The following is a 21,990-nucleotide window of genomic DNA, read 5'->3' on the forward strand; positions in this document are numbered from 1 at the left end:
GTTGATCATCAATAAGCTTTTATACGGAAGTATCGATTATATATATCGGTGTTTGAATTTAACATTTGTAATGTCAAAACTTGTTTTATTTCTTATTGAAATATAAAAGCATTTTTATATATGTTTTTAAATTTTTAATAATTTAATTCAGACGTTCATCATCAATACGCTTTTATATGGAAGTATCGATTATATATATCAGTGTTTGAATTTAACATTTTTAATGTTAAAACTTGTTTTATTCTTGTTAAAATGTTGTCGATTTTTAAAGCATTTAATATATATATTTAAAATAATTGAATTTAATAGTTTCTGTATTGAAATGTTTTATAAATAATAGAATTAAAATGTTGATTTAGAACTTTGGGAAATTGTCCATAGGTATGAGTGTGTGTGTGAATGGTTGTCTGTCTTTGTGTGTGCTGAGACAGACTGCCGTCCTGTCCAGGGTGTCCCCTGCCTCTCGCCCTGTGATACTGGGATAGACTCCAGTCTCCCCGTGACCCCCGACCCCGGGGTAAAGTGGTAGAAAATGAAGTGTTTTAATTCTAATCGTTATAAATAAATGTTCTTAAATTCAATTTTTTCTATTTCACTTTCGTTTTAAATTCAATATAAACATGTTGGTATAATAGCGTGAATTCAATGATTCAATCAAAACAAATATAAACTTTCATTATAAACGTTTTTATTAAATTATTTAAAACAAAAAACAAACGACAAATTCAACCATTCAATATTTCAATGGCACTAATATATTTATTAATAATAATAGTAATATATTTAGTAATAATAATAGTAATATATTTAATAATAATATATTTCCACATTTTCTGTCCACAAATATATCTGAACATTATTTACTGAGGTTGACGTTTGTTTGTTTGTCTTTCTTGGATATTATCAAATGCTTAACAATGTATTTTAAAAGGTTTATTATAGTTTTCCTGCTTCAATACTGGTCCAGATTCCAGGACCCAGAGGGACCACCAGGACCTCCTGATGTACTTAAGTCCACTCGTAAAACCATCACGTGTTGAACCATCATTTACGCTTCATTGATCGTCATCAGACGACAGTCGAACCCTGGCGTTCAAACCCTTCAACAAGTGAACTTCCTGGTTTCTTGTAACACGACACGGACTCTTCCCTCCAGTTTGGAGCCTCAGGGCGTCGAACAGATGGACCCGGAGACGCTGAGGGGGTTTGAGAACCTCCTCGTCCCATATGTCTCTCAGCTCCCCGGCAAGAATGGTTGACGCCTGCAACACAACAAAGGTTCACAACAAAGGTTCGACCGCGAGCTTCTTGAAATGATCTCCTGCAGAGAAACGTTCACGACAGAAACTTTATGTTGAAGAAAGTTATTGACTTTGTCACCGGTTCATCTATTTTATTGATACAAATATGTATTTATGTCTCAACACTTTAAATAATCGTGTATTTTCGATTCGTTATTTTTTCCAATTTGAAACACAATATGGGAAAACGAAAGAACTGGAATTTTTACACAACTGTATCATGATACAGTGTCTTCACTACACAACTGTATCATGATTCAGTTGTGTAGTGAAGACACTGTATCATGATTTAGTTGCATAGTGAAGTCACTGTATCATGATACAGTTGTGTAGTGAAGATATTGTATCATCAAACAGTTGTGTAGTGTAGATACTGTATCTTGATACAGTTGTGTAGTGAAGACACTGTATCATGATACAGTGTCTTCACTACAAAACTGTATCACATTACAGTTTATTCACTACACAACTGAATCATGATACAGTTGTGTAGTGAAGACACTGGATCATGATACAGTTGTGTAGTGAAGACACTGTATCATGATTCAGTTGTGTAGTGAATAAACTGTAATGTGATACAGTTTTGTAGTGAAGAAACTGTATCATGATACAGTTGTGTAGTGAAGACACTGAATCATGATACAGTTGTGTAGTGAAGACACTGAATCATGATACAGTTGTGAAGTGAAGCAACTGTATCATGATACAGTTGTGTAGTGAAGACACTGTATCTTGATACAGTTGCTTCAATTAAAACGAAAGAAAAAGTTCCTTGAATCACAATCAAATCTTTTTCATTTCTATTTTATTAAAACAGTTTTCTTTGATTGAAGTAAATTGAAAAAAATCACTTGTTATTGTTTTAAATTTTCAAATGCAGCATCAATTAATTGGAGTGTTTTAGCCTTTTATTCTGAAGTTTTTATTTTTGTGTTTTTTGATAGAAAAACAGAACATTTTATTGAAGCAACTAGTATTTGATTGTAAGTATTTAATATATATAATATATAACAGTCAGTGTTTTTCTCGATTGAAACATTAGTTAAATCTACCTTCACATCAACCATTATTAAAACTTTGTCTTTTTAAGGCAATCTTTTTGTTGAGAGAAGTTCGACGACGACAATGTGTAAAAATATATATATATATTTTTTAAATCTGCGACTGTCAATCACAAAAATGCTAAAATATAGGTCCCGGTTCACAGTTTCATCATCAAGATGTTGAAAAGTTCACAAATGTTTGCATTTTGGATTAATATACGTTTGCTTTTTGGTGTTTTTATAAACAAAATCCAATTTTATGTCTTTATTAAAATATAAAAAAAACGTTTTTTCTTTGTTTTTTTAAACCTGCTATTCCTATTTGACCATCTAAAAACATAATAAAGTTTTTGATGGTTTAAATGATTTTAAAACCCACTCTCTCGACCTTTGACCCCGGGGTCGACCGTCTTCTGCGGTGGAATCTCAGGGACACACTCGGGGCTCTGTGAGCGGCTCATTAGCATACAGCTGAGGACCCCGGCTGCCGGGACAGAAAAGAACCTTTGGTTTTCGGCGACACTGCCTCGCTCTCCCTTCATTGTCCTCGTCACGTGAACTCCATATGTCCCCCTAGTGGCAGGTGTCCCTCCGTGACCTTTGACCCGGCATGAGGTTGCATTGTGTGCAGCGAAGGCTGTTGTCTAGACACGTATCACAACAATAACTCGCAGTACTTTTGCTTCAATCATTGTTCAAAAAGTGAAAGTACTGCAGCTGTTGCTAATGTTAGCTCGTAGCGATAGCATTTGCAAAACAAAAAAATGTTTTAAAGATGTAAAAAAGTCGTGTCATAGTTGTACTAATGGTTACACATACAAAATAAATCTACTCAACTGCTACAATTATTCATTACTGGATTGATCATATAATATCATATAATGTTAAAAGTTACAAAATACACTGTCACAACACCAGAGACAAGTACTGGACAATACTACACATATATACTTGTTACTACACTATCACAACACCAGAGTCAAGTACTGGACAATACTACACATATATACTTGTCACTACACTATCACAACACCAGAGTCAAGTACTGGACAATACTACACATATATACTTGTTACTACACTATCACAACACCAGAGTCAAGTACTGGACAATACTACACATATATACTTGTTACTACACTATCACAACACCAGAGTCAAGTACTGGACAATACTACACACATATACTTGTTGCTACACTATCACAACACCAGAGTCAAGTACTTGACAATACTACACATATATAATTGTTACTATACTATCACAACACCAGAGTCAAGTACTGAACAATACTATACATATATACTTGTTACTACACTATCACAACACCAGAGTCAAGTACTGAACAATACTATACATATATACTTGTTACTACACTATCACAACACCAGAGTCAAGTACTTGACAATACTATACATATATACTTGTTACTACACTATCACAACACCAGAGTCAAGTACTTGACAATACTACACATATATACTTGTTAATACACTATCACAACACCAGAGTCAAGTACTTGACAATACTACACATATATACATGTTACTACACTATCACAACACCAGAGTCAAGTACTGGACAATACTACACATATATACATGTTACTACACTATCACAACACCAGAGTCAAGTACTGGACAATACTACACATATATACTTGTTACTTCACTATCACAACACCAGAGTCAAGTACTGTACAATACTACAAATATATACTTGTTACTTCACTATCACAACACCAGAGTCAAGTACTGGACAATACTACACATATGTACTTGTTGCTACACTATCACAACACCAGAGTCAAGTACTTGACAATACTACACATATATACTTGTTGCTACACTATCACAACACCAGAGTCAAGTACTGGACAATACTACACATATATACTTGTTACTACACTATCACAACACCAGAGTCAAGTACTTGACAATACTACACATATATACTTGTTACTACACTATCACAACACCAGAGTCAAGTACTGGACAATACTACACATATATACCTGTTGCTACACTATCACAACACCAGAGTCAAGTACTGGACAATACTACACATATATACTTGTTACTACACTCTCACAACACCAGAGTCAAGTACTGGACAATACTACACATATATACTTGTTAGTACACTATCACAACACCAGAGTCAAGTACTGGACAATACTACACATATATACTTGTTGCTACACTATCACAACACCAGAGTCAAGTACTGGACAATACTACACATATATACTTGTTACTACACTATCACAACACCAGAGTCAAGTACTTGACAATACTACACATATATACTTGTTACTACACTATCACAACACCAGAGTCAAGTACTGGACAATACTACACATATATACCTGTTGCTACACTATCACAACACCAGAGTCAAGTACTGGACAATACTACACATATATACTTGTTACTACACTCTCACAACACCAGAGTCAAGTACTGGACAATACTACACATATATACTTGTTACTACACTATCACAACACCAGAGTCAAGTACTGGACAATACTACACATATATACTTGTTACTACACTATCACAACACCAGAGTCAAGTACTGGACAATACTACACATATATACTTGTTACTACACTATCACAACACCAGAGTCAAGTACTGGACAATACTACACATATATACTTGTTACTACACTATCACAACACCAGAGTCAAGTACTGGACAATACTACACATATATACTTGTTACTACACTATCACAACACCAGAGTCAAGTACTGGACAATACTACACATATATACTTGTTACTACACTATCACAACACCAGAGTCAAGTACTGGACTGAACTTACATTTCTCCGATCCATAAAACTCAAGACATTCTTATTCGTGCTTTTTCGTGACTTACTAAGACTCCTGTGTTTGTCTTATGCGTTTTGATATTTTAAGTATATATTTTAACTGTGTATTGTTTGTGATTGTTAAAGCGCTTTGTGACCCTGGCTCTCTAGAAATAACCATGACTTACTTACTTACATATATCCTCGTTACTACACTATCACTGTACATGTATCGTGAGATACTTGATAATACACATCCATAGTATTCACACACGGTAGTAACTCAGTGAGTGTCGTGAACAAACGAGACAAGAAAAGTGTTTCATTAAATAATGTTCTATTTATTTCCTTTCAAAATATTTTTGTTCTACAGACATCATTTCCAGAAGGAGGAGGAGGAGGAGGAGGAGGAGGAGGAGGAGGAGGAGGAGGAGGAGGAGGAAGAGGAAGAGGAAGAGGAGGAGGAAGAGGAGGAGGAGGAGGAGGAGAAGGATCCACAGACGGTTAAATTAAAAACACTGATGGAGACGCTTTAAAACGGATGAAGCAAAAGAAGGCAAACGTTTGTGGAACCAGACACGAGGACGCACGACTACAACCAAACAGTAGTTTCAGAACCGTGGGTCGGAACCGTGGGTCGGAACCGCGGGTCAGAACACGCGTCCGGGTTAGAACGGATTAAATAAGTCCGGACGCTCAGAACTGGCCGGTCGAAATGTCGACTCAAAATATTGATGCTTAACAAAGTAGAGGATGAAAAAGAAAAGAGAGAAAGAACCTCTTCTAGACTTTGGTTTAGCAGTTTGTATTTAAGATGTTTCCCTTTTTCCGAGAGTCCGATGAGCAAACGTGACACCAGAACAACCAACAACAATTTAAAAAAAGGAAAATAAAACACAGATGATTAAACGTCTCTTCCGTCGCATCTTTTCACACGACATGGTCAGAGTCCACAGCGTCGTCAGGTACGAGAATAACGTCCTTAAAGACCTCAGTGCACATCAAGGCTCGCAGTGTCAGTGGAAGATACTTGTTATCAAGGAACCAGAGAGTCGTTCGTTCAGGGAGGAAAACATACAGAAGAACATCAGTGAGATTCAAACATTATCACTATTAACATTGAACTTTTCAAATGTTGAAACTTGCATTTTATTGAATTATTTAACGAATTTAAATTGTTTATTTTTTAATCAATTGAATAAATAAATGTTGAAACTTGCATTTTATTGATTTAACGATTTTTTTTTTTTAATAAATTGAATAAATGTTAAAACTTGCATTTTATTGAATTATTTAACAAATTTAAATTATTTATTTTTTAATAAATTGAATAAATAAATGTTGAAACTTGCATTTTACTGAATTATTTAACAAATTTAATATATATTTTTAATAAATTGAATAAACGTTGAAACTTGTATTTTATTGAATTAAACTAATTTAATTTTTTTTTTAATAAATTGAATAAATGTTAAAACTTGCATTTCATTGATATATTTAACGAATTAAAATATTTTCTTTATAAATAAATTGAAGAAATGTTGAAACTTGCATTTTATTGAATTATTTAAAGAATTTAAATTTTGAAAAAAATAAATTAAATAAATGTTGAATCTGTTTTTAATTTAATTTCTAATAATATATTTATATATATTTTCAATTAGTTTTTCTTTTGGATAGAGTTCAGTATTATAATTCAAATAATTAAAGAAAATAATGTTCTGAATTCAAAAATATTGAATTGGTAGCATCTTAAATTCAGTATAAAAAGACTTTACCAACAGAGAGTAATTGAACTTAAAATATATATTTACTTACATATATTTTCAAATAGTTTTTCTATTACATACAGTTCGGTATTCCAATTCAAATAATTCGCTAAATAATGTTCTAAATTCAAATATATTGAATTGGTAGCATCTTAAATTCAGTATAAAAAGACTTTACCAACAGAGCACCGAGCTAATTAAAAACATTTATTTAGTTATTAGAATGTTTAAGTGTAAAATATACTTTGAAATGATTTCAATTATTAAAAAAAATAAATAAATAAAAAAATCCATTTTCATATTAAAAAAAACATTGAATTACATTGATTTTATAATTTTATTTTAATTTCTAACAAAGTTTTAATATTTGAAATGTTGAAACTTGCATTGTATTGAATTATTTAACGAATATACATTTTGAAAAATAAATTGAATAATTTATATATATGTTAAATCTGTTTGTCATTGAATTTAAAATGTATATTTATTTGTATACATTTCTTTTAGATAGATCAGTATTCTAATTCAAATAATTAAAAAATAATGTTAAATTGGTAGCATCTTAAAATCAATACACAAATGTTGGTACAATAGAGTCACCAGACATCATGGTGACACTATTATAAAAAATGTTTTATATTGAATTTAAATGTTATTAAAATCAAATTAATAGCATTTATTTTGGAATTAGAATGTCAAAGTGTAAAATAAATTCAATTATTAAAAAAATGTATATATTTATATAAAAAAAACATTGAATTACATTGTTAAAAAAAAAAAAAAAAAAGGATAAAATCAAAGTTTTAACATTAGAAATGTAACATGTTCTGAAGACACTGATAAACTTCCACACAATAGTTTGCATTCATTCAGGAAAAAAGAACAAAGATCTGCAGGATCAGAAATTCACCGTCAAACCACTGAAGCGCAGAAGACGATCTGAAGCGTGAAACGCGAGCGAAGAGTCAGTAGTTTAGTTTAAAAACAAGAAAAAATACTGTAATATCGTCGTAACAGACGCCGGACGGATCGCGAGCCGTTGACCTGAACTACAGGCGGAACCAGTGGCGAGACTCGTACAAAAGTTCAACACAGCCATAGTCGTCCTCGTCTCCTGCGGATCCAATAATAAGATGTGGAACGCGGGTCATGCTGACCCGCTTTTAGCAGCATGTTTGATAGACAGCCTGCATGCACAACACTGACCCACTGCAGTGTGTGGTGGAGGGTGAGGGGGGTGGGGGGGGGTATTGCTATCAATAAAAGAGATTTAAGCTTCTTTCAAACGCGTGATTGTACAAAGTGTGTTAACTTAACTCGTGTGTGAAGGTACGTTTGGTTTGTGTTACGTGCATGATTATTGCGCAACACTTGGCCGCACTTTTCGGGGGAAACGTCGACGAGTCTTTGCATAGAAGTGATGAGAGACGGAAATCAAAATGTTTGCCGAGCCAGTGTTTCGTCTCAAAGACTCTGACGAGGGAAGAACTAGAAAAGGTCAAATCATCGTAAACAAATATTGTGACGTTGTAATGTGTGATATTGCTTCGAGCTGGCAATAAATAAGTGTTTGTCGAGGAGAAATCAGTGTGATTGGCGTTAATAATAATAATAATAATAATAATAATAGACGTTTGGTCGAAACCACCCGCATTTATTTGTTGGTTCACTACGAGCCATTTTCACGTCGCAATAATCATGCATTAACCAACCAGTCGTATGAAAGTACATCAGTGTCATCACAATATTGTGTACAATTTAATAAAGTTTTTTTGAAATGTTTCACATTTAATTGTTTTTATTTATTTATTATAGATTAAATTAATAAATAATTGAATCAAATGTTGTTTATTTTACATTAAAAGGTTGAATTCACTGTTTTTTTTGTTGTTTTTTTTACACAGTTTCAGATTTTATTTTCAATTATTTGAATTTATTTGTAGAATTTTGAATTTGCAACATGCAGACAATCACGTGACGCGTCACATGACTATTATACCAATGTTGAAACTTGATCATTTTCTACTGCTTTATCCCTTGTGGGGAGACTGGAGTCTATCCCAGTTTCATAGGGCGAGAGGCAGGGGACACCCTGGACAGGACGCCACAAAGACAGACAACCATTCACACACACACTCATATCTATCTGTATGTTTTTGGACTGTGGGAGGAAACCGGAGTGTCCGGAGTAAACCCACACAACACGGGGAGAACACACTAACTACACACAGAAAGGTCACAAGTTGACCTGGAAGCGAACCAGCAACCGTCTCGTCTCTGTTGTTTTTAACATTTATTTTTTGAATTCAGTCATTTGTATATTGAAAGGTTGATTTTTTAAAATTTTTATGATTGAATTAAGAAAAATTGAATATTTCAAAGTGAATTAATTTATTTACACAGAGTTTGATTTTCCAATAACACAAAAACACATTCTCTAAATTCAATACGTTTTAAATCCAATATAAAAGCGTTAATATTGAGCCAGTCTTGCGAAGGCTCACATGATTGAATGCAGGTCGCAAATTCAAACTGACAAATTTAAAAAAAAAAAAACTACAGCGTTTGTCAATTTTTGTGCTGCAATGAGACTTCTGCCCTCTAGATGGCAGCAGTCATGACGTCCTCTGTAGCAAAAAGAAACCTAACGAGCTCCAGGTCGATGACTGAGGACGAGAGGATACAGTGACTCCAGCATCTTTGCACAGCGAAGTGTTTGCAATGTTTTTTTTTCCCTACGATGCAGTATCATGCTGTATATTTTTAGTATTGTTCAAGTAAATATTAACTTTAGAAAACATATTTCTTAATTGTTGGAATTTGAATATAAAACTCTACCTATAAAAATAAATTACTTTTGAAATGTATATGTATATATATATACAAACACATTTTAAAATTAAAACATAGAAAAACAAATTCAACCTCTCAATAAAGAAATGACTGAATTTAATAATTAAAAAACATAATTATACAAAAACAAAACATGTTAAAATTGGTTGAATATTCTGACGACACTGATATACTTCGATATATTCTCTTCATATAATAATGGAAATATTGCGGTGGCATTAAAAACGTGTTTTTATCGTCACGACGAGGCTCATTCGACAGGAATATTGTTTTAAAAAGCGAGAAAGTAAAAAGGGCTTCGACACACGTGGGTCAAACATTCCTCTCGAGCGTCCGAGTGATTCAAACCAGTGCTGCTGAGTCCGGACGTGGAGGAGGAGGAGGCTTGGGTCGAGGCCGCTCAAAGAAGGTACTTCTGTCCGGCGTCCTCGTCCAGCGTCAGGTCCACCACCTCCGGGGGCGACGCCCAGTTGTGCTGCGGGGAGTCCGAGGTCCACAGTTGTGCCGGAGCTGTGCTGTTGAGAGGATCCGCCGACGGATCCTTCCAGGTGGACACGCTCTTGATGACGCCGCCGCACGGGTGAGCACATCTGGAGGGCGAGAAGTGAGTTCAGTCACACGAGAGCTGCAAGATATTGGAAATATGTACGATACTCGTGTCTTGATTTGCGATATTGCGAGTGATTACTGTAGTGAAGGTCCGGGGGTTTAAAGAAGGAAAATGTTATGATATTTCCTTTTTCGTTTATTTCCGCGCTTCCGTGTCGACATGAAGGTAGAAAAATATCTCTTATAACGCTCAGTCTCGCGGGACTTGCATCGGTTTGCCGCGTAAACTGAGCGACATCAGAGAGGAGCCGCCGGCGCGTCGCGATATCACCAAATCAATAATAAATCCTTGTACACGCACACATAACACTTTATAAATGACGCCAACAACTTAGCTCGTTAGCATACGGTGAAGACGCACACATAACACTTTATAAATGACGCTTACAACTTAGCTCGTTAGCATATGGTGAATACGCACACATAACACTTTATAAATGACGCTAACAACTTAGCTCGTTAGCATACGGTGAAGACGGACACATAACACTTTATAAATGACGCTAACAACTTAGCTCGTTAGCATACGGTGAAGACGCACACATAACACTTTATAAATGACGCTAACAACTTAGCTCGTTAGCATACGGTGAAGACGCACACATAACACTTTATAAAGACGCTAACAACTTAGCTCGTTAGCATACGGTGAAGACGCACACATAACACTTTATAAACGACGCTAACAACTTAGCTCGTTAACATACGGTGAAGACGCACACACAACACTTTATAAATGACGCTAACAACTTAGCTCGTTAGCATACGGTGAAGACGCACACATAACACTTTATAAATGACGCTAACAACTTAGCTCGTTAGCATACGGTGAAGACGCACACATAACATTTTATAAATGACGCTAACAACTTAGCTCGTTAGCATACGGTGAAGACGCACACATAACACTTTATAAATGACGCTAACAACTTAACTCGTTAGCATACGATGAAGACGCACACATATCACTTTATAAATGACGCTAACAACTTAGCTCGTTAGCATACGGTGAAGACGCACACATAACACTTTATAAATGACGCTAACAACTTAGCTCGTTAGCATACGGTGAAGACGCACACATAACACTTTATAAATGACGCTAACAACTTAGCTCGTTAGCATACGGTGAAGACGCACACATAACACTTTATAAATGACGCTAACAACTTAGCTCGTTAGCATACGGTGAAGACGCACACATAACACTTTATAAATGACGCTAACAACTTAGCTCGTTAGCATACGGTGAAGACGCACACATAACACTTTATAAATGACGCTAACAACTTAGCTCGTTAGCATACGGTGAAAACGGACAGGTTTGTTTGGAAGTTCACGATCTTATAAGAAAAAAACTGAGACGAGATGAAAAGTTCTTACAATATGTTGCTTTAACAAAGGAGGTTGAAAGAGACGAGTGACTGGATCACTAGTGTTTGACTAGATCATAAGTTAGTTTTACTTCCGTGGATATACCGAGCCGCGTCGCCATAGCAACCGAGCCTAACAAGAAGCGCCGCACAGTTCACAGACGGACGGAGACGTAAACAACAACGAGACATAGAAGTACAAACTGACAACTTTACAGAACGTGACACTGATTGATCAAAGTGCACATTTAAGAAATTCTTGATTTATACAATAAAAAATGATAAATTATCGACATGTTTTCTTTATGTATATCGCGATATTTTTCCGATATATCGTGCAGCCTCAGTTCACACAATCGGGGGGGAAACGAGGTCTGTTCGTACCTCGCCTTCTCCTGCACGCCCACGATCTCCACCTCGCTGTCCGAGGACGCGATGTTAATGGGGCCCTTGTGTTGACGGACGAGCTTCGCCTCCACTTGTCCTGAAACAAACATGTGAGAAGAACTCGTCACACACACTGTGAAGCCGCCGAGACAAAATGAAAGAATAAAAAAAACAAAAGGACAAATTCCAGAAGTGACCAAAGCAGAGAAAATAAGCCCACGCGGTTTGGATGGAAAACGATTATTCAATATTCTCGTTACAACCAAAATCAATTTTCCAAAAGAAACGGATGGTGCTCGTGGAGTGAAAGATGACAAGATGACAAAGCAGGTGTGTGTGTGTGTGTGTGTGTGTGTGTGTGTGTGTGTGTGGAGGGCAGAGAGCGAGAACCAGTTTGAGTGACGGTGCAGGAAGTCTACGACGCGAGCAAGGGTTCCTACATCTCAAGTTAATCTCATGACTTTTGAAGAAAAAAAAACACATTTAAAAATCAACCAAAGTTGAAAAAAAAAACTTTAAACTACATTACGTTTAAAAAAAATTCAACATTTTGGGGTTGACTAATTTAAACTACACCTGGCTTTTAAGTCCATCGAAAAACTGCCCTCGAATCCTATCGTTCTGATTCTGAAAAATATAGATTTGACCAAATGCTTTGACAAAAATGAATGATGAAATGTTCACATTTTTGACCAGTTTATAAATTTGACTCGAGATATTTGAACACCAATCAATGTCTTCTTTTTCAATTCACGGACGTCATGCCTTTTTTAAAGAATTTGCAGGAACCCTGGCAAGAAGTCCACAGTGACCTGTGGGATTTAAAACCAGTCCTGAAAATAGATTAAAACCAGAGGAAAAAAGAAGGAAAAGTGAGTCTCAAGAGCGGCTGAACCGTGAGGTGAAAAGGTTCGAGAGGATGAAACCCGGCACCGGTGAAGAGAGTCTTTGCACGAAGAGGTGGAATTTTTAGTTCCTCCGTTCGTTTGCGACTAACCTGCGATCTGGCTCAGCTCTCTTATGCAGCCAGAGTGAACCGTGTTACGCTCATGCTTTACGGCCGAGGGCTGGACGCTCTCCACACACATACTCTCCGGCTTAGAATCGGAGTCTGACATGTCATAGTGACCCACTACTGGAGGACCGTCTGCAGAGAACAAACACAAACACTGCATTACTCAAATTATGCCTCGAGTTCTGTCACCGACTCGTCGACGTGTGAACCTACTACGGATGTGAGACGACAGCATTGAAGAAACAGCTGATAGGAGAGTTAGAAATTATCGATATAGCGACGCATCATCGTTCTTTTATGGTTTGTGGTTCAATAAAGTGTGTATAAAACAAAACAATTCAATTTTTTTATGTTAAATTAATATGACAATATTCATAACGTTGTCGTTTTTTGTGGCAGTTAAACCTCCGGGCTCTAGGTGGCAGCAGTCATTACATCCTTCACAGCTACAGGAAAAAAACATTAAAAATTCTACGAGATAACGACGATGACTGAGGACGAGAGGATACAGCGACTCGGACATTTTTTGGTTTGATAACAAATGAAAGCAGTTACGACTACGTCAAGAGTCATGTGGTCTGTGAATTCTACAACACCAGAGTAAAGTACTCGACAATACTACACATATATCCTACAGTTTGCAATATATCATACAGTTTCCGCTGTATCGTGATACGACTGGGTATTGCCAGACTCTTGGCAATACAGCCAATCCTACCAACCATCAACTGAAACCATGTGAAAACTTTAAAGGGTGTGTATTGGCATGAATCTGATGATACGATACGCATCACGATACTGTAGGAGTGTAAATATATTGGATTCTTTTCATGAATATAATGATTGGAACACTATCATCGCTTTAATCTATAAACACACAAAACAGTTACATGACTAACATCAGCCCATTTAATTCAAAAATAAGGAAATACATTTGTAATTCACGAGATAAGAAATACAAGCTATATAAAAGGGAATATTTGATTTATTGTTAATTAAAAATGTTTTAAAATGAATCGATACAGTGCTAGTCAATACTATGTTGTGAAAAACCATATCGAATATATAATATTCAAGTGTATCGTTATTCAAGTACACCCCTGATAAGAATAAACATGACTTTGTGAAGTTTTTATAAACCATCAGCTGTGATTGTCAAACAATCCAGGAAGAGGCCAAAATAGTGAAATGCTCAAGGTCACGGTCTTTAACGGAAAAGTTGAGTGTAAATATTGTAGAAAGATAGATTTTTTTGTTAATCCTTTTGGAGGAAACGCCTCATCGAATATCATTCATGCTGATCAAGTTTTACTCTTAGAAGTATAATAGTTTACATGGAAAATATCTTTTCTCGACTTAAACTCTAGCATATTTATAGGTCACATTATTAACATGAACATTCATCTACTTTGATATTATCCAACCACACAAAAAGACTCCACATAGACCTTTTGTTCTTCACTTAATACGATATCAGGGAAAAAGTTTTTTGTTAAAAAGAGAAAAAAGGTATGCTGGGAGTGAACTTTTTCAGCATCATTTATTGCTTTCTAAAGTAACAGCCATTCACATAAAAACTACATTGGGATACAGTCGGTTACAAAACACTTGTAAAGAAACGTGTGATGAGAGAAGCCGATCTCTGAAGGAGTAGGTCTGGGTTTACCCTGTAAAAGGAATCCCTGGACGACACACACTGCCGTGCAAAGGTGTGTGTGTGTGTGTGTGTGTGAGGGTGAGAGAGGGATCACCATGTACCGGGACACATGGGGCTTACCTAGAGTTCCAGAGAATCAATTTTCGATCAAAAAGGCCGAGTTACAAAAATAGAAAAGGGAGACTAACGATGTAAACCGGGATACTCTCTTTGGTCTATGGTCACATAGACGGTCCACGATTGGCACGAGTGAAGAGCTTCTTTTGAGTCCCACGAACAAAACTAGTCAATCCAGAGGGTGTCGGATGCACTACAGCAGGTATGGGAACCGTTAATGGGTAGAATTGGCAGAAGAATGGGAGGGAAATTAAAACGAAAACACCAATATACACAAATAAAAACAAAAAAAAAATGTCACCATTTCTCAGCGTAAGCAAAGCGACTTGCAAACATGCCGCGGTAAAAACATCGAAATACTAATTACATGCACACGGGTGAGAAACGCTCAGCTTCGGGGTTCCATAAAACTCACAGCCATATGGCGTAATATGCACAAAAATCACAGTAGCTTACTTACTATAAATATGATTTGGACAAACTCCCTCGTCACAGCTTTTCATGACTACGTCGATAGTGTTAGCAGGGTTGGAGAAGGCCACTTGATCACACAGATCGCTCGGTAAACATCAACACCACCACCACCACTGTGGGGGTTCTCGGAAGAGTCCGGACAGACTCTCTAGGCCAACGTTTGTGTGTAGAGACTAAAATATGCAACTGGACTTGATTGAAAATAAACAAATATGCCATTAAAGTGACATGAAGCCATTTCTGACCAGTGATGCGAACGCCTGAGTCAGCACTTATGTTGGCACTAAAAAAACATATTTTGTGATCCTTCGTTTAAACCGCCATCTTTAGTGACTACTGCAATATATATAAATAAATGTAACATCTATAATTAGAGGTAGCATGATGAACTATACTGAGGAAATCAAGAAATAACCACTAAACGCAAGAAAACCAAAAAACTAGCCTTGCAAACCGTTGGCAAGGGATCTTGCAAAACCTTCATTACTACTGAAATATTTAAAAGAAACACGTTTATTTGGCTCAAAAGCAAGTCAAAACACTAATGGAATTTCAGTCGGGATTCTCAGTATGTTCAAATTAATGTCAAAATAAACCACAAACAGACATGTTAACTTTCTCTCCTTTTAACAGTTTCTGCGCCTTAAAACATAGAAAACTAAGAACACTAATAACATTTTAGTTGGCTTTAGGTAGAACTTTGTGAGAAAGAAAACGCATTAAAAGACCTCAATCAAGTCCAGTTACCCAAAATAGACCTTGAATTTAGTAAATGTGGACTTCCAACCATGCAGCTATTGGAGAAGGAATAGGCCAAGACGGTACGCCAGTGCAAATAATAGTGATATTAAAAAAATATAAAGTAGAGTATTATTGAATCTGACTAGTCTGTGGCAGTCACAGTACACACACACCAAGTCCTCTGAAAAGATACACAATTACAAATAAAATTGTTTTTTCTCTTGTCGCTGCACGTACAGCAGCGTTGGCAAAAAACAAAAAATGTAACAGAAAGGCAAGAAAACGATTCTCTGAACTTGTGTATCTGGGACGAGCATCGATTGCCTGAAGTTGATTCTGTCGAGTCGTTAGTAAAGCTTTGCCACCAGAGTCCACAGCTCGTACGCTAGCTGGAGATCTGTAACCAAACCAAGTGCAAAAACAGTCCAGAGCACGTTGTTGCGACGCGTGTCTTGAAAGAAAAAAAAAAAAAGCTCCGTCAACTCCAGAGTGAAATTGGAATGAGAAGGCACATGCTCTGATGCAGCAGCACTTGATCCAGCGCCGCACCCACGGCTGTCGCCGTGATGCACATCCTGACGGGATTTTCAAATCCAGTGGTTTCTGTGAATGTGGCGACCGTTCGTAAAGACAGGATTTGTTTGTTTTTTTTGTCCAGTTTCTGTGTCAATCAATGTCAAGTCTCACAGTGATTCAGAGCCAGCGGATGCTTTCTTCCAGGGGTCTGCAGAAACGTATCTTCGAGTCCAGCCACTGCAATTCGTTATTTGTGACATATTTTCTAACTAACTCCATTTATCTGCACAAACTACATCACGGAAGAACAGAGGGGTACTTAAACATTCAGGAGACTGGGGTCCGGGGAACCAAGATTTCCATTCTGAGGGACCGCTTCGGGTATAATGTTATTGTTGTTGATGGGAGTCGTGGTCAGACTATTATTCTCTCTGGTCAACATGTAGGCGGCCATCGTCTCGGCGGACTCCGAGGACGGCAGAAACGAGCTCGGCGGGGAAGGTCGCTGGCCCTGCGGACCGTCGGGCCCGTCGTCCGACCGCTTGGACGAGTCGTCCGAGTCAAGGTGCGCGAGCTTTTCCATCCAGACTCGAAAGCGCTCCTCGGTCTGGCGCTGCATCACGGCGATGCGAGTCATGGCCTCCTCCAGAACGCTGCCGATGCCGTTCCTGTCCCACGAGCCGGTGTCCAGCAGCCCATGAATCTGGGCGCCCACTCTGGATCTCTCCGAAGCACGTCTGAAGCCAGCTTTAAAGACATTGAGGCCAAGCCGTAAGACAATACAGTAGCATGTTCATGCTTCGGACGTGGACTTTTTTTGTAACAAAAAAAGAAAAGAAAAAATACAGTTTGTTTTTTGGTTACGTGCAGATCGACTCGCTCATGCTGATGGACTATATCATGCAACTGCAGCACTCACACCTCTGGAGTTGAATGTAAAATGGGGGAGATCATATAAGACAACACCTGAATGTCTACTACAACTATTTTAGTAGCCGACTAAAGATGAGTTAACGGTAAAATAAAAGGTTAAAGGCCTTCACACGCAGATGAAATTAATTACCAACAGTCAATAGACAACAGCATATAAAAATCAGAACTTAAAATAAAAATATATATTAGAACTTTGAGAAAGCTACATAAACACACACATCCAGCTCGTAGAAAAAAAGAAGAGGAAAACTGTTAACTAAATCCAGTAAGGAGTATTTAACCCAATCAAAAATGTTCAATATTTAACACTCAGAATGCCTACGCCAATGAGAAATAAGATCAGAGGAAACTTGACCCAGCATTCCAGGAGGGAGTTCACCATCTTGATTTTGGAAAGTATGAATAAAAATGCCAATCATACTTTAAGTATGGGCTGTGGTTCTAACTCTCAAAAGCATGACATCAAAAGTAAATTCCATATTGCCCATTATATCTACCAAAACCATTTAAAAAAGGATCATTGCCACGGTTATGTTTCTGTAGGATTAAACTATTTGATGCCAAAAGGTTGTTGAAAACAATGAGACACGAGGTACGTCAGAGTACACAACCATGTTCCTCAGAGTATGCCCTTGCTTCATTCGTTTAGCAACGCAATAACACTGGTACACAATGATGCGACTAAACCGACTTCAGATCAAGTTATAGAAAGAATAAAAGGGCACCAGACCGAGGCGACTCTTCTACAAAGACATGATACACCGACGTGTTGCTATCCTTAAAACTGATCGAGTTGAAAAATGTAAAAATATGAAGCAGATCAAATAAGTTGAAATGGGTCACCAAAATCTACCAACAAAGAATCAGAAAATGTATGCACTGATTTTTTAAAAGACAAGTTATGCAGGTTAGACTCATGAATGGAGAAAAGACTGCATGCGATCGGATATCCCAGAACACAAAGCAAAGCAACCGACCGTTGCTGGAAAACGCATGATCTACTGACACGATGAAAGTAGACAAGCAATGAGTGGAACTAATGTAGGTATGATTATTATTACAACTGAACCTGGATAGTATTGATCTAGCAAACATACAAAAAAAACAAACATTGAATGATGATGAAAAACAACAAAAACATCGTCTTGTGTTTTTACCTCGAACTACAACACTACTCGAGTGACACCATCTTAAACGGGACTCGGCTAGAGTTAGCATGACCGAGGTCTTTTCTAATGCGTCGTGAAGTTACCTGGAATATCTGTCTTGATTGTCTTGCTGCCTCCGGACGTGTCGTCGTCGTCGTCCTCGGAGGAGCTGGTGCTCGAGTCGCACGTGAGCTCGCTGTCGCTCGTACTGCTGTCCTGCAGCAAGTTGTACTTCTTCCTCGCCGCCGCCTCTCGCTTCTGCCTCAGCAGGCGCATGCGCTCTTTGTGTTTCTGGCTCCGCTGCCCTTTTACCTTCGACAGCTTCCCGTTGGTTTGCTTCTCCTGCCCGCCCGCCGCCTCGACCGCGTGGGGCTGGCAGCGGTTTTTCTTCGCCGCCATGGCATTGGGGGGCGTTTCGCTTTCGGAGCGAGACCGTCGGGACTTCCTCCCTCCTGATCCCACAGAGGAGGTTTGCCTAGCTCCCTTTTCAGAATAGTTAGAGACTTCCGTGTTGTCTCCTTCGTCCACCTCTGCAGCTGGAGCGCCACGTTCTTCCCCTGAAGAGAGCGTGTCTGAATCGGCCAGGTGCCCGCTGGACGACGGCGAGAGCATGCAGGGATTCGAGGAGTCGCTCTCGTAAACTTGTCGAGCCGCAGGTTTCTCACTTCCCGTGGAAGCCTGTTGCGACTCTTGAGAGTCTCTACGAAGCTCGTTCATCAAGCAGGGCATTGAGAGAAGGCTCTGTTCGCCCTCCGTGTTCAACGGGCTGTCTCCCTCTCGTTCCCTCGGTGGTGAGCTGGTGCTCGTGGTCGTTTCAGTCTTAAGGTGTTCGTCCTGAGGAGAAGCTGCGGCGGTCTGCGCGTAGTCTAGGCACTGTTGAGGGCCCTCGGCATCGATTAATTCCTCGGACTTTTCAGAATCGGCCATCTTCATGCCAGTCGAGCTCGAAGCCCAGTGGTCCAAGCAAACGTGGACCCAAGTCGGGACTCACCTATTCGAAGAAGAAGAAGAAACACCTTAAGCAAGTGTTGTCAAAGCAGCTCATTATTATTTTACTTGTTGTAGTTCGAACAATAATTAATAATATCTACTGGGAACATTGGTGATAATATTCATTGTATATTAAATTCAAATTAATTAAAGGAAGGGATATGCTATTGTAATCACTAATTCATTTACTGATTTTCCACCATTGCTTAATTGCATTGTTTAAGTCGGATTTTAGAAATAATTTAATTCAATAGACAATAACTGGGTCAATACAAGTCCGTTTTGGAGGAACCAGCATACGGCAGTTTCAAGTCACAGTATCATCATATTAAGCAAAAAGTATACACAGTACATCTATAATTATTTAGGTTAGGCAGAACTTTATTGATCCCTCAGGAGGTCTCCTTCGGGAAATTATTTATTTTTAGAATGAGGATGCATATTTCTGTAGATAAACCAGGACAGCAGTTGTTGGAAGTATTGAAAGGCTATTTAAATAAAAAATAAAACAAAAATATGAGGCATTCAAGTAAGGACTGTACGGAAAATAACTTGTATGATGCAAGTCATGTAGCTGGTCTTCCTCTAAACCAGACCTGGGTCCATGTGTTGCCCTGATGAGATCAAAATCATGCAGAAAGATGATTTTGGTTATTTTATTTGATATACGTTCTTCATATTTGTACTTTGTTCTTATTATTTGCACCTGTTTTTTATTAAATTATCGCCTGCTGTGAACTGGAAACTCAATTAATAAAGTCTAATCTAATCCATCTATAAGACAGTTTTTTAGGGCTTCTGTCCTCAGTTTCTTTTCATTTTTGTGAGCGTCTATGGCCCTTAGTAAGAGCTTATTGAATATCAAGAAATAAGTGGTTTATTTCAGATAAATACAAGTTGTATAAAATGCATTACAAATCATTTATATATATATCTAGCTTGACTTATTACATTTATTTTCCAACTTATCTTTTTTTATATACCTTTATATTTAGGCCTGTCGCTGGTCCCTTCACTGTGTAAAAAAGTGGCCCCTGAGGAAATGAAAAGTCACTGATCCAAGCACTAGGTCAGGTTAGCTCAGAGTGCACTGCAGACACAGGCTGCGCCGGGAGAAGCTAATCTCGGTCATAACCTTCCAGCTCCGCAAACTTGACGAGAAGGCCGAGTCATGGAAAATATTCGCACTGCACGACAGCTGTCGTCCTAAAGGCCCAAAAATGGAAGCGATATCCAGCGGGCGACGTTGCTAACCGGCGGTTTACCGCACGGAGCTAACGTTATTCCCAATGCTAGGTTAGCATTGAAATATGTTACGTTGGTAACAACTTACCGCGGCTTTACTTTTCTTCTTCCGTCGTCACATTAAACTGCGAAACATCTTCGTCGTCTGCTCCTCCTCAGTCGTGCGGCGCGCACACGCTGCGCATTTATCGTCGCTTTAACGGAAAAGCGATTTCGATAAATGCGTATTTTTGGCGCAGTCGACTCGCAGCGTTGCGAGCTCGTTTAGCAATTAGCCGTTAGCCGTGTTTATTTTAAAATGTCGTTCACGAAGCTAGCAGCGCCACTTCCGGTTGTGGAAAAACGCCACAGCGCCCTCAATGGGAGGGTGTTTGAAACTGCTGATTTATTTTTCTGGTTAAAAAAGATATTTTTGAATAATTTAACAATTGTGTGAAATTCTCAATGGAAGTATTTTTTTTTAGTATTCAATAAACAAGTAGCGTCAATAAATAGAGAATGTTCTTCGATCCAAAAAATATGTTTTCAATAAAAACGCTTCATTAAAAGGATTCGACTAAAAATAAAGTAGCTTCAATAATAATACAAAGGTTGCTTTAAATAAATATATATATATTTTCTACTGTAAAGATATTTTTTAAAAGATTTCTTTCACGGAAGTATTCTTTTGTGACGGGCGGTCTAAGTTGTTAATTTCCAAAATGTTCAAAAGAATTCAATAAAAAAAAGTTGCTTCAATTTAAGTTTAACTACTTTCTTTAATGATTTCATTGTGTGTGTTAAGTCCATAATATTATTATTCAACCACAAAGAAATTTCCTAAACACTTTCAATAACGAAAAAGGTAAGTGGTGCTTGAATAATAATAATTTGAATTAAAAAGTTCCTTCAGAAAGAATAATATTAAATATAAATATTAATATACAATAAAGAAAATAGTTACTTCAGTAAACATAATATAACAAAAAAAATTGAAAAAACTTTTGAAACTGTTTTCTTTG

General features: G+C 37.5%; 1 protein-coding gene across 3 annotated transcripts; it reads right to left on the reverse strand.

Annotated features, from left to right (window-relative positions):
• Positions 1-9,274: 9,274 nt before the first annotated feature.
• On the reverse strand, positions 9,275-21,305 carry ark2n (arkadia (rnf111) N-terminal like PKA signaling regulator 2n). Of its 3 annotated transcripts, XM_087790564.1 has the most exons (5): positions 21,078-21,305; positions 18,859-19,745; positions 13,151-13,300; positions 12,151-12,250; positions 9,275-10,374 (listed from the first exon to the last, which is right to left on the reverse strand). In XM_087790564.1, exons 2-5 carry the CDS (start codon positions 19,685-19,687, stop codon positions 10,185-10,187), a joined length of 1,269 nt encoding a protein of 422 aa, XP_087646690.1. In that variant the 5' UTR covers positions 19,688-19,745; positions 21,078-21,305; the 3' UTR covers positions 9,275-10,184. The 3 variants fall into 3 exon arrangements, with proteins under 3 accessions (XP_087646690.1, XP_087646692.1, XP_087646691.1); XM_087790566.1 differs by lacking the exon at positions 13,151-13,300; XM_087790565.1 differs by lacking the exons at positions 9,275-10,374; positions 12,151-12,250; positions 13,151-13,300 and adding an exon at positions 14,690-17,420 and having other exon boundaries at positions 21,078-21,301.
• Between the last annotated feature and the right edge of the window lie 685 nt (positions 21,306-21,990).

This window comes from Callionymus lyra, chromosome 5 (assembly GCF_982586985.1).
Source record: "Callionymus lyra chromosome 5, fCalLyr1.hap1.1, whole genome shotgun sequence".
Lineage (NCBI taxonomy): Eukaryota > Metazoa > Chordata > Actinopteri > Syngnathiformes > Callionymidae > Callionymus > Callionymus lyra.

Excerpts from the sequence above, each read along its gene's own strand:
- ark2n (XM_087790564.1), bottom strand. The coding sequence starts at position 19,687 with ATGAAGATGGCCGATTCTGAAAAGTCCGAGGAATTAATCGATGCCGAG. Across the intron at positions 13,301-18,858 it reads AATCAAGACAGATATTCCAG|ACGGTCCTCCAGTAGTGGGT; the intron begins GTAACTTCACGA and ends TGTTCTCTGCAG. Across the intron at positions 10,375-12,150 it reads GGCGTGCAGGAGAAGGCGAG|ATGTGCTCACCCGTGCGGCG; the intron begins GTACGAACAGAC and ends CTCGCCCTCCAG.